The sequence below is a fragment of the Natator depressus genome, chromosome 4 (genome assembly GCF_965152275.1).
Source record: "Natator depressus isolate rNatDep1 chromosome 4, rNatDep2.hap1, whole genome shotgun sequence".
NCBI classification, from domain to species: domain Eukaryota; kingdom Metazoa; phylum Chordata; order Testudines; family Cheloniidae; genus Natator; species Natator depressus.
The window spans coordinates 20,415,977-20,428,955 of NC_134237.1; the positions used below are offsets into that span (position 1 = coordinate 20,415,977).

Consider the following 12,979-nt stretch of genomic DNA (forward strand, 5'->3'; position numbering starts at 1 on the left):
TTCTCAACCTGGGGGTGGTTGAGGGACAAGTTTAGGGGGGGGTCGCAAGCAGGGCCAGCGTTAGGAGGTAGGAAGCAGGCCAATTGCCTGCGGCCCTGCAAAATTAACTTACATGTTTCAGCCCTGAGCTTAAGGTAGGGACGGGAGTTGCAATTTTTTCTAGTGCGAGGGGGTCACAATTTTTTTTGTAAGTCCAAAGTGGGTCGCCAGCACAAAAAGTTTGAGAAACACTGATTTAAAATAATATACTAGTAAAATGGTAAAGTGGCTACATCATTCCTAACATTTCAGGCCGGAAAAGAAATATAATGGCCAATAGAATCTGGATTTACTTTATTGGTAAGCCTACTCCGTGAACTTCTGAGCTGGATTTTTCAAAGCTGTAATTTTCCGCTCCATGCTGATTTACAATAATTCTCTAATATGACAGAATTTCAGTTAGCAAATATTTTGCTTGCTACATTTCTTATTGGTGACTAATGTACTGACAACTAGTACTTAGCATTCTTGGGCGTTTTATATGGTAAACTGCAACAGCACTTATCTGTAAATTTTTCAGCCTTGGCTTTGAAGAACAAAGTAAAAAACAAAACCAAAAACCTAGTTTCCTCATGGTAGAACTAATTCCACCCTTTTATTAATGTATATTAATGAAGGGTTGTTAAAGACTGAAAACTGAGAGGAAAGCTTATGCTAAAGTTATTACTCCCTGTGCTGGCTTTGTGGCTAAGTAATGTCTTGAATTGGTGTGCTTTAATGGTTTCTAAAAATATTTGCTCTGTTAATGCTTTTGGAATGAACCTTAGCATTGCGTGCAGATGGAAGATTGTAGCTTTTATCGTCTTTCTCTTCGTTGGGTGAAGCTCCCATTCAACAGCTGGCTCTTTCAGACTTTATTCTTTGCAACAGCTGGGATTACATTTTTGCTTCATGGTCCAGTTTACATTTGTTTTAATTTTCCATTGTTGCTGTTAAATTTGACTCCAAATTACTGTGATATCTCGAACATTTTTTTTTTTTCCTCAGGGATTTTCAGATAATTTTATTTACATCCACTAGTGATCTAAAGGGAATTTTTAAGGCTGGTTACTTAAAATACCTGAAAACTGAGAGTGATGACAGTTTGGCTTTGCAGGAATAAATTGGGTTGTTTTTTTCCCCCATCTTTTTCTCTCTGTCCTCCTTTACACTTAGGTCATATTGGCTTGCTTTTAGGTTAAACAACAGTTGGCTGGAGGTAACAATTCTGAATTGAACATCAACAGCTGGTCCAAGCTTCTCTCTGTTCCTTATTGCATTCCTGTTATTAATATGATTGCTAATGCATTCTATCCTGATAACGTTCAACAATTGACCTTTTGGTGACACTTTTTTTTTAAAATTTCCTTTATTTTCTGATCCCCTTTGGGACAGTATAGCAAGGCTGAGGGCTTGTCTACACTGGCAATTTACAGCACTGCAACTTTCTCACTCAGAGGTGTGAAAAAACACCCCCCTGAGCGCAGCAAGTTTCAGCGCTGTAAAGCGCCAGTGTAGACAGTGCACCAGCGCTGGGAGCCGCGCCCCTTGTGGAGGTGGGTTTTTTAGAGTGCTGGGGGAGCTCTCTAAAAAAGCGACCACCCAAGCCATGTTAAAGCGCTGCCGAGTTGCCAGTGTAGACTAGCCCTCAGTTAGGGGCTCTTGCATGGAATGCTGAAGCTTCTCAAGCAAACTAGTGTCATAAACCCAATATTGGATCTCGATTCTTCAGCTAGTAAAATGCCCAGATTCCCACGGAAACTGTAGATATGGAGAAGATTTTTGGCTCTGGAAAAGTGGAACGACAGGGTGTAAAACATTAATGGATGTCCTAACTACAGTTCCTTCTTGCACTGAAAAATAAGAAATATAGAAAGCCTTATTAAAGCCTCTACTGCAGTGTTCCCCAAACTTTTTTCTTCACATGCCCCCTTACACCGGCTTTCCAGTTTCTCTACATCCTTTCTATATAGCGGTAACCAAAATTGGACACAGTACAGTAACTCCCCACTTAACGTTGTTTTGATCTTGTGTCCCTGCTCCATTACAGAACATGCTCGTTTAAAGTTGTGCAATGCTTCGCTAGAACGTCTTTTGGCAGCCTGCTTTGTCCAAGGCTGGCAGCCCCCCTATCAGCTCCCCTACGCCTCCCCTCCCCAAGTGTCTCCTGCCCGCTGGCAGACCCTGCAGATCAGTGCCTTCCCCCTGCTCCCCTGCCTCCAGCTGGTTTGCGGCGTTCAGGAGGCTGGGAGAAGTGGGGAGGAGCAAGGACGCGGCACACAGGCTCCCCCTCCATCCCCTGCCTCCTAAAGGCCGCAAACCAGCTGTTTGCTGCGCGCAGGAGGCAGGGGAAGGAGCGGGGAGGCACTGATCCACAGGGTCCGCTGGTGGGGGGGGCAGGCAGGGGAGCTGATGGGGGGCTGCCAGCCTGTTTAATACCTGTATTAAATTGCTTGTTTAACATTTTTTCAAAGTTATACCTGAATTAAATTGCTTGTTTAACATTGTTTAAAATGTATATGATGCCTTTTGTCTGGCAAAAAAAAAATTTCCCTGGAACCTAACCCCCCCTATTTACATTAATTCTGATGGGGAAATTGGATTCGCTTCACATCGTGTCGCTTAAAGTCGCATTTTTCAGGAACATAACAACAACGTTAAGTGAGGAGTTACTGTACTCCAGCTGAGGCCTCATCAGTGCCGAGTAGAGCGGTACTATCGCCTCCCATGACTTGCATGCTATATTTCTGTTAATGCAGCCCAAAACTGCATTTGGTTTTTTTTTTTTTTTTTGCAACAACATTGCATTGTTGACTCATGTTGAGTTTGTGATCCACCACAACTCCCAGATTCTTCTCAGCAGTGCTGCTGCCAAGCCAGTTATCCCCCATTTTCTATTTGTGCATTTGACTTTTCTTCCCAAAGTGTAGCACGTTACATTTGTCTTTGCATTTTGTTGTCTATGGTCCAGTTCTCCAATTTGTCAAGATCCCTTTGAATTTTAGTTCAATCCTTCAAAAGTGTTTGCAACCCCCCTAGCTTTGTGTTATCTGCACATTTGATCAGTATGCTCTCTATTCCAATATCCAGGTCATTAATAAAGATGTTAAATTACACTGGATCCAGAACAGATCCCAGTGGAACCCCACTTGACACCTCCTTCCAATCTGACATCATTCCATTAATAGTTACTCTTTGTTTGCCCTTGTTTAACCAATTATGTATCCACTTATGTACCTACTGAACCCACATTTCTCCAGTTTAAAATCTTATAGAAGAATATGCAGCAAAAATTGTGTCATGGTTTGTGTCACGACAAAACTGATGCACACTCTGCCTCAGTTATATCAGTAATGTGGCTAATATGTGATGCCTTATGTGCATTTATGTAAATATTTCTCTTTAAAGGTCTGTGGGGTACAAGATTGATGGAAGAAAACACTAGCAGAGAGAGATACCTGAAAAGTGTTTTACGAGAACTAATCACATATGTGATTTTCCTTGTGGTCTTGTGTGTCTGTAAGTACCATTTTCCATTAATTTTCAGATTTCTATACTAATTGTCTGTGCTGTGTGACCCAAGAGTGAACAGTGAGGGTTTTTACCCCAGGATGGTAGGACTGTTGTCTCGTGATTAGGCCATGAGGCTGGTATTTAGGATACTTGGGTTCTGTTTCTAATTCTGCCATTGGCTTCTTGTGTGAGCTTGGAAAAAATCATTTAAACTGTTTGCTTCAATTTTCCCACCTTCAAAATAGAATAATACCTTCCTTTTAAAAAGTGGGGACTTTGGTAATAGTTATGATTCCTGTGTGTGCCTCAGTTTCCCCCTGTTTTGTATTGCTACATGGAATGTAAAGGGTTAAAAAGCTGCTCTTGAGACAGAGCAGGAGACATGGGGCGTTGGGTCATGTAACTGGGCTGTCATGAATGCGTCCTTAAAGGACTGACTGAAACTGACCGATGTCAATGGAGGATCCAGAAAGACAATGGGAACCCCAAGGACTGAACAGTTGTTACTTATCCACAGGAAACTCTGTTGGGCAGAACATGTGAACTCAGCCTGTATCTGCAGAAGGACAACTATGCACCAAAAGGTGACAGGAGGTTAGGGTAGGGGCAGGCCTTTGGGAGAGAAATAGCAGCTCTCATCTGGGACTGAGACAGGGATAGAAGCAGACAGCAGCATGGTTCACAGGAACCCTGGTTTGGCCAGTATGGATTATGTCTTAACCATTGCTTCTCTGTGCTAACGAAGGACTTCTCACTGCTATATTTCAGTTGACTAATAAACCCTACCCTGTTTTGAAAAGGCTGGCTGATGTCACTGCAAATACTTGCTGAGGTGTATTGATCCCTGAAGAGGGCAAAAAGTCTCTGAACGGGAGTCTGTCTCATGGTGTGAAATAGGAGTTCTGGAGGCTCAGGGCAGGTCTACACTATAGAATTACTTTGGTATAACTACATTGCTCAGGGATGTGAAAAATCGACACCCTTGAGTGGTGTCGTTATACCAACCTGAGCGCCAGTGTCAGCGGGAGAGCTGCTTCCACCGACATAACTACCACATCTTGTGGAGGTGGATTAACTGTGCTGATGGGTGACCGCTCTCCTCCTTCCTACAGTGTCTTCATTAAAGCGCTACAGTGGCGCAGCTGCATCAGTACAGCTGTGCCAATGTTCTGCCGAGGCAGCATTTTAAATGTTGACCTTCCCTCAGTCCTAAAGGCGTTGAGGCCATGTGGCCTACCCTCTTGGAAGAATTGGTACCCCTTTCAGGTTGTGGTATGCTGAAAGGGTTCCTCCAAGCGACTGTTTAAAAGCTGGTGCATGGCACAAATTTTGTGTATCTGATGCCATCGAATAGTGAAAGGCGTGAGCTATTGATCACAGTCAAAAATTAAGGTTCAGAAAGTGTCTGAAAAGGTATGATTTTTATCAACTAAGTCAAAACCAGGTATCCTTAAGCAAAAAAGTTTCTGTAGTGGTTGAAAGACTAGCGGTGGTAGCCTCTTAAACATTTTTTGACTCTCTACATGTGCACATAACATTGAGGGTCCTAAACAGGCTTGCAGCCTCATGTATGCTAATACACAGAAGTAAATCTTGGGTAAAGTGTGTGGTACTAAGCATTGGCATGAGATAGTGAGTAGATGCTTGAACCACGGAAATGGCTTTAATTTTGTTACTATTTATTATTTGTGGTCGCATCCAAAGAGCCCAGTCAGGATTGGCGGCCCCATTGTGCATACAAATGCATAAAACAACGTGGTCCCTGAGGAGAAGAATTTACAGTCTTGCCTACCAACTCCCAACTACCGGAGAGTGAGGTTTGCAAACTCCAACCCCTTCTCCTTTAAGGGGGGCTTATTAGGGGGCTGAGATATCCCCTGTTGGTAGGACCAATTACTTTGAGTTGTAATGCTGTTTGTAAAATAATTGAAGATGTGACTATAATTGCTTGGTAAGGTCCTACCTACCAAACATGTCTGGCACACTCAATAAAATTATTGGTTTCAGAGTAGCATCCGTGTTAGTCTGTATTCACAAAAAGAAAAGGAGTACTTGTGGCACCTTAGAGACTAGCAAATTTATTTGAGCATAAGCTTTTGTGAGCTACAGAATGCATCCGATGAAGTGAGCTGTAGCTCGCGAAAGCTTATGCTCAAATAAATTTGTTAGTCTCTAAGGTGCCAGAAGTACTCCTTTTCTTTTTAATAAAATTATTGTGCATTTTACCTATAACCAAAGCAGCCAGAACCATGCAGACACAATCAAAAATATTGCTACTACAATAGTCTTGAATTAAGCCTTTGGGTAACTTAGATGTAGTGTGAAGATGTTTGAAGCTCCCCAGCTGACTGTGTGTCAGGTTGCTGAATGGTGTTGGAGCACTGACTCTATGGGAAGCTTGGCAAAGGTCCTACACAGCAGCATACAAATTTCTGGCCTGCTTTTCTCAACCTGAGGTATAATGGACCTCATTAACAGCCTCAGCCTCAATCTGATTTCCTTTCTTTGGAGCTTGAGGCCCTTGGCCATTTTTATTTTAGCTTTTTTTTTTTTTAATTCAATAATTGTCAAAGCAACATGCTGTTATATACTGTATAAGAATGAATAAGCTTGTGTAGAATAAAATTTGACTTCACAATAGGTCATTGTAAAGTGATTTCAACACAAACATTAGGAATTACTATATCTTTGTGGCTGTCTTTTATCTTTACTTTTACATAAAAAGGTAAAGAAATCCAAAGAGGCAGATACTGGAATTTCTAATACATGATGGACAAGGTGGGTGAGATAATGTTTTTTTATTGGGGCAACTTCCGTTGGTGAGAGAGGTAAGCTTTTGAACTTACAAAAAGCTGTTCTTCAGGTCCTCTTCAGCTCTGTGAAAACTTCTTTCTCACCAATAGAAGTTGGTGCAGTAAACGATATTACTCCACCCAGCTTGTCTCTCTTTTTTGGAACCAACATGGTGTCACAGTTACCACAGGTCTGGTGCTTTCACACAGCTCTGTAACAGTCCCTGGGAGGAACCTTTTAGAGTGTTAACCCTCCTTTGATTTACACTAACTGGGTAAGCCCCTTGGCTTCAGTGCCTCCTAGGACCTCCCTTCTGAGCGTTCAGTATGTCTGCCTCGCTCTTTGAGCTCCCCTCAGTGAATCCACTTGAACTGGACCCTTGGGCAGACTTGCACAACCAAAGGGAGACATGCAACCCCGACCTCTTTAGTCTAGAGTGACTCTCAGACAGCACTGTAAAATGGAAGGATTTGTTAAATTTCTGGCACACAGCGTAGGCAGTTCTTCAGTTAGCACAGAGAGTGGAAAAGTTGCAGCCAAGTCCAACTGGGTCTGACTAGAGCCCAGGGCCCTCTTCCAGGCCCCAGTCCACAAGTACCCCTACTTCCAGCAGATCACACCTAACTAATCCAACCTGCTCCTCCTCAGTCCTTTGTTCTTCCTCCCAGGCAGACATCGTCACCTGACCATCCACCTTAGCTCTTTGTTCTCCAGCTGGTCTGAACTGTCTGGCTTCCTGCAGAGGGAGTGGACAGCAGTCTATGTTCATTATTTGCTAGACACCCAGATGTCCACGTCCGTATCTTCTGGGTTCTCTGTGGGCATGGGGTCCAGGCAGCTAGGCGACAGTCACAGCGGGATCGCTGCAAATAGTAATCACTCTTTCCCCACCACCTGGTTAAACATGCAGCATCCAAAGTACTATGAGAAATTCCCTCTTCATCACACATGGCTATAACAACACTGCACATAATCTCTCTCTCTCTCTCTCATATATATGTCCTTGTAGTGGTATCCCTTGGGGGAAGACTGAGTACCTTTTTTTTGTGTGTGCGCAATGTAGGATATTTTAGAACCCTAGAACCATATACATAATATATACTGGGAGGTCTTCTACATTAGAGTTTGTGCTGTTAGTATATTGTGCTTTTACAATGGAAGCATCAGAAGTAAAGACATTCCTTTATCTAAACACTGAAAGAGTTAAAGATTTTTCTTTTTAACTTTTAACAAAAGTATTCTAGGTTTTTATTAATACACCATGATCTAGTTTGTAGAATAAACTTAAGTACAGATTCCTCTTATTGAGGCAAAATAACTTTTTAAAGGATTTTCACACTTTCCTGCCACATACTTAGGCAGCTGACCAAGATTGTGGGAAATAAAATAAGTATGGTATTACATAGTGCTTGGAATTATTAGAGGTCTGAATATACTTTTTTTTTAAATAAAACCTCTCCAAAATAATCTTTTTAGAGTTTCATTTGTAATACTATAACACACAAAGTAGCTCAATCAAATATAGCATGTGCAATGGCTAAAACAGATACTTAAGTTTTCATATGGTCTAGTGGTTCAAACATAATGTAGGGAAACGGGGGGGGGGGGGGGTCTTTATTCTGCTCCAGACTTCAGCCTTGCAAAACAATCATGAAAATTTACCAACCTAAACATAAAATCTATTCACCGACTTTCCTCGTGGTGGTGGTGATAAAACAAATCTTTTACTTGCCTAGTAAAACAATTACTTGCTGCTGGTTAATATAATTCTGGAAAGCTGTCTTATTTTTTTATGCTCTTTATTTTTAGCACTGGCAATAAATCCACAATTTAATATTTTCAGTGCCTCAAAATGCCAATGAATTTTAAACTAAAATATAAAGTTGTAGCTTTGAGAGCAAGTATGATTTCTTTATCTACTCTGATATTTTCCTTAAATTTTTAGTACCATTAGTACCATACCATTAGTATGTCAGGTGAAATAGCGTAACCGTGATACCAGCATTTGTGGTGTTGTGTCATCTAACCCTACTCAGAACTAGCCTAGATGGTACAGTGATAAAAAGCCCAGTGGACTGTCAATACTAGCACCAGTGGAAATGCAACAGTAAGAGATTATTAAGGAGAAGAAAGGAAGGAAAAAAAAAAAGCAGCAGCTAGGGTATACAAGAAGGCCTTGATATAGATCTACAGTTTATTCCCGTGCAGAGTTTTAGCACTGCTAGAAGATACAAATGTTAACACCCGTCAGCTGAATAACTTGATGCAAATTCACATTAAATGGTCTGCAAGCAAAAACATTTTACTAGAAATGTTTCATGCACAATTTTCCTTTCAAATTATTTTTTTTAATGAGGGAGAGAGGAACTACAGTATTCTGAAAATTAGTATAACCCTTTGTTTCAGTTAAAAAGGCATTTTAAACATATTTGTCTTTTATTTTTCAAGCAGTTTGCTCTTGAGTTTTCACAGTTCAGTATGTCCTGCGGTGGTTATTTGGCATAATTTGGATAGTCATTTTTCAGTACAAGAAAAGACAGAATTTCGTATGTACTAGTATTTTTAAATTAATAAATTGACTGAAGGTCAGTGTACTGCATTAGCAATTCATACACTCACCATACAACATTGAAGAAAAGCTTGAAGACATAGTTCTTGTTCTTTAGACTGATATTTATTTTCTTTCGATAATTTATAGGGGAGTTTAACTTTCCTTAACTCTGTTTATACTATATAATAGTCATAGGACTCTGTCACCACAACAAGATTAAAAATTGGTATATAGCCTGGACCTAATTCCATCCCTCAAAAGTGGGCTGTGGTATTGGACTTTTCAGGGTTTTAACAGTGTCCCTGGAACCAGTTTAGGTACTGTCCACCCAGCGACTTTAACTGTGCTATAACTGGATCTCCCAATGTTGTTATGCTTACAGTTGTAGTGTAGATGCAGTCTTTAAGTTGGGGGCCTAATTCTCCGTTGTGTCAGTCTTTTCTGGTGGCTGTGCCTGTTCACTCCAACTGGAAAGATGCTATTATTCTATAAGCGAGGGGCCAAATCCTACCTTTCCTGATACGCCCTGCTATTAGATATTCTGTCCCTTTCCTCTGCCTTCTCCTCATTTGAGCTTTTCTGGGTTTTTTTGGCCTTCCTTGCCTCACCCTTCCACCTGCCTCATCCCTCCAGAATGGCATCTATGCTGCTTCTTGTGCACATGGCCCAGTTTTAAAGGAGTGAGGAGAAGCAACTGATAGTCTTAGGCCCTGATGCAGCAGTGCATTTAAGTGTGCTTAATTTTGTGTATGAGTAATCGTGTCCCTATGCAGCAAAGCACATAATTGCATGAGTAAGCATGTGCTCAAGTGCTTTGCTGAATAGGGATGGGATTACTTAAATGCTGAAATACATGGTTGAATCAGGAATTTGGTCATTTTCAATGTCCGTTCCTAATGGTGCACAGGGGAAGCAGTATGTCTACGAACAGCCAGTGCTATCCTCCGTGAATAGTCTCCAGTGTTAGAGAACGCTGCATCTCCTGCTATGCGTAGCATCTCCAGTATGCTTGTAGAAGTAGAGGGTAAAACTGACTCAGGTCACATTGGTATCACTTGGCTAGTGGAGAAATGCGATGGGCGGGAGCCACAGCACAGGCACAGCCTTACTACTGGGAAACTTCAGATGTTTGAAGGTGGTGGAACACCGCTCCTGCCGTCGCTTAAGACGTTGGGCGGTCTTTTTCAGCTGCTCTGTGCTAGACTAGTAGCAGAATCTGACTGAGCTACCATATCCAGCATTGGAAGGATTAGTCTGGTTCAAAGGGTATTATTCTAGGTCTGATTTAGAGAATCCTGTGCCACTTCTATCTCTGCTGTGGGCTGCTCTAACTTCTGACTGGGGATTGGCACTGCACTCAGTGACCCCATGATCAAAGAAACCAAAGTCATCTTTCCATCCCTCTATAACTTGTGCTGTCTGGTTCTCAGCCAAGGACTTGGCCCAATAGGAGCAAAACGTAAATCGTATTCAGGGTTTTCTAATTAAAAGATCTTTTAAAGTTACTGCACATATCCTGTTTCTTACTAATTATTATTTTAAAAGTTTAATAATAAATACCTGTAATTATAAATAATAAGCTAACTAAAGAAAGTGGAATTGGAACATTGAATATTTGAAAGCTGATTGACACTTCTATTCTGTATTCCTTTTACACTAAGGGTAGGTCTACACTGCAGTTAGCCACCAGCTGGCTTGGGTTGCAGACAGCTCTGGGACCCTCCCACCTCTCAGGGTCCTAAAGTCCGGGCTCCAACCTGAGCCCCAATGTCTACATCTCAGATAAACAGCCCCTTAGCCCAAGCCCCATGAGCCCAATTCAGCTGGCACGGCCAGCCACGGGTTTTTAATTGCTGCGTAAACATAGCATAAAATCACCTCAGAGTGATTAATGGTGATTATTGGGGGCTTGGTGATAGGGAAAAGCTTGCCTTGCATTTTATCCTATTTAAAAATGTTAACATTTCTGTGTAAAATACAATCAGATGTTTTTGAAATAAGCTTTTAAAACTTGGTTCCCTCTTTCTCTCCTCCCTACCAAAAAATGTCTCCTGCAGTGACTTATGGGATGGTGAGTTCCAGTATGTACTATTACACTAGGGTAATGTCACAGCTCTTCCTGGAAACACCTTTATCGAAAATGGAGAAAACCAATTTCAAAACCTTATCCACCATGGAGGACTTCTGGAAGGTGAAGGGAAAAAAATGTATCTTATTGTCACTGTAAATTTGTTATTTTTCCCCCTCTGGACTCACAACCATCTGTAAATATCTTTTAAATTCTCCATCATAATCAACAAATGCTCTTAGGTCTGGTCTACACTTTTGCCGATACAGTAATGTTGCCTGGGAATGTAAAATTTTTTTTTTGTAACTACATTTTTATTCTGGCAAAAGCTCTAGTGTAGACACAGTTATACTGGCAATTAAGTGCTTTGCCGCTGTAGGTTATTTTGTTCAGCAAACTGGAATAAGCTATATAAGCAAAAACATTCTTTTGTCACTATAAGCTGCATTTTGCCCTAGGAGGGTTTGCCGGTATACTAAACCGGCAAATCTTTGTAGTGTAGACAAGGCCAGAGTTACTAAATGCAATTCATTACAAGTGTTGAATTTAGGAATCTAGATGTCACAACGGATTAACACTTGTTAGATACACTTTTAAAACCTGGATTTAAATCTTAGTTCAGGTCACAGGAGAGAATATATTTGGTTCTGATATACTAATACAGTTACTTATCAGGCCTGGACATTACTGACCTAATAGATGACACACCTGTCGAGTTGCTGAGGTGTGTTACATCAAGCGTTGTTGTTAGGAGTCCTGTTGATTTCATTGGTACTGTAGAACCTCAAGAGTTATGAACTGACCGGTCAACCACACACCTCATTTGGAGCCAGAAGTACACAATCAGGCAGCAGCAGAGACAAAAAAGAAAAAAAGCAAATACAGTACAGTACTATTAGATGTAAGTGCTAAAAAGAGTTTTTAAAAAAAGATTTGACAAGATAAGGAAATTGTTTCTGTGCTTATTTCATTTAAATTAAGATGTTAAAAGCATTTTTCTTCTGCATAGTAAAGTTCCAAAGCTGTATTAAGTCAATGTTCAGTTGTAAACTTTTGAAAGAACGACCAGAACGTTTTGTTCAGAATTACAAACAGCGTCCGTTCCCACGATGTTTGTAACTCTGAGGTTCTCCTGTACGACTTGCGTTTCAAGCTAACTACATGCATCATTGTTTGCGGCATTTGGGCCTTTGTTTGCTGATCATTGACCTTTCACTCCTTATGAGCCATTATCAGTCCTGGTCCTGCGATGTGCCGTTTGCAGTATTCTTCCATTGTGCAGGGTGTTGCTGTAGCAGTCTGCCCAAGCACGACACAGTGCAAGAATGAGTACATGGTGTTGCTATGACTATTCAGGAGCAGTTAATGTACTAAAAATAATTAGAATGTTTTGAGTATACCAAAATTATTTTTTATTCCTCCCATCTCCCAGAAAACACACTAGTCTATAGACTGAGTACAAAATTTTAAGATGACTTTTGCATTTCAGCTCCAAGTCCCATTGACTTTTAAAGACACTTAGGGTCCTAAGTGCCAAAGTCAATTTTGAAAAAAGACCAGCGCCTATGTCATTTCGGCACTTCTGAAATTTTTACCTATTTTAGCCTACTAATAATTTTTCATAAGTCAATTTGATATATTTTAAGGTTCATATTTCTTATTTTTGTAACTCAAGCAGCCACATAGATTTTTGTATCAATCATACAAAACAGGGCTTTAATAACTTTCAACTGCAAAGAGCATAAATGCGAGCAGAGAAGAGAGCTGCATGTAGCTGAATTCATGGTAGCTTTACTGAGAATGTTTTCCCTAATGCAGACATGGCCATGGAGGATCTCTCCATTTCTAAAAACTCAGAATCCGTCATTCTTTCTCTCTCTAATCCTTTGCCCAGTGGACGTAGCATAGTTATCATACTTCTGATCATGGTGGGTTGGAGAAATTCCCTTGGAATCCATCAACACTTAGTTGTCCAGAGGAATTTTTGCTAAGTAACTTTATGTAGCAAGAACTTTTTCTGTTGATAGACAAAAACT

General features: G+C 40.9%; 1 protein-coding gene across 2 annotated transcripts in view; it reads left to right on the forward strand.

Annotated features, from left to right (window-relative positions):
* Positions 1-12,979, forward strand: part of PKD2 (polycystin 2, transient receptor potential cation channel) — a 42,566-nt gene that overhangs the window by 5,824 nt on the left and 23,763 nt on the right. Inside the window, exons 2-3 of one of the 2 annotated variants that reach the window (XM_074950569.1) lie at positions 3,427-3,537; positions 10,933-11,066. In XM_074950569.1, the coding sequence (XP_074806670.1) occupies positions 3,427-3,537; positions 10,933-11,066 (245 nt within the window). Of the gene's footprint in view, positions 1-3,426; positions 3,538-10,932; positions 11,067-12,979 lie in introns of those variants that run through there. The other variant, XM_074950570.1, reaches the window with a different exon arrangement.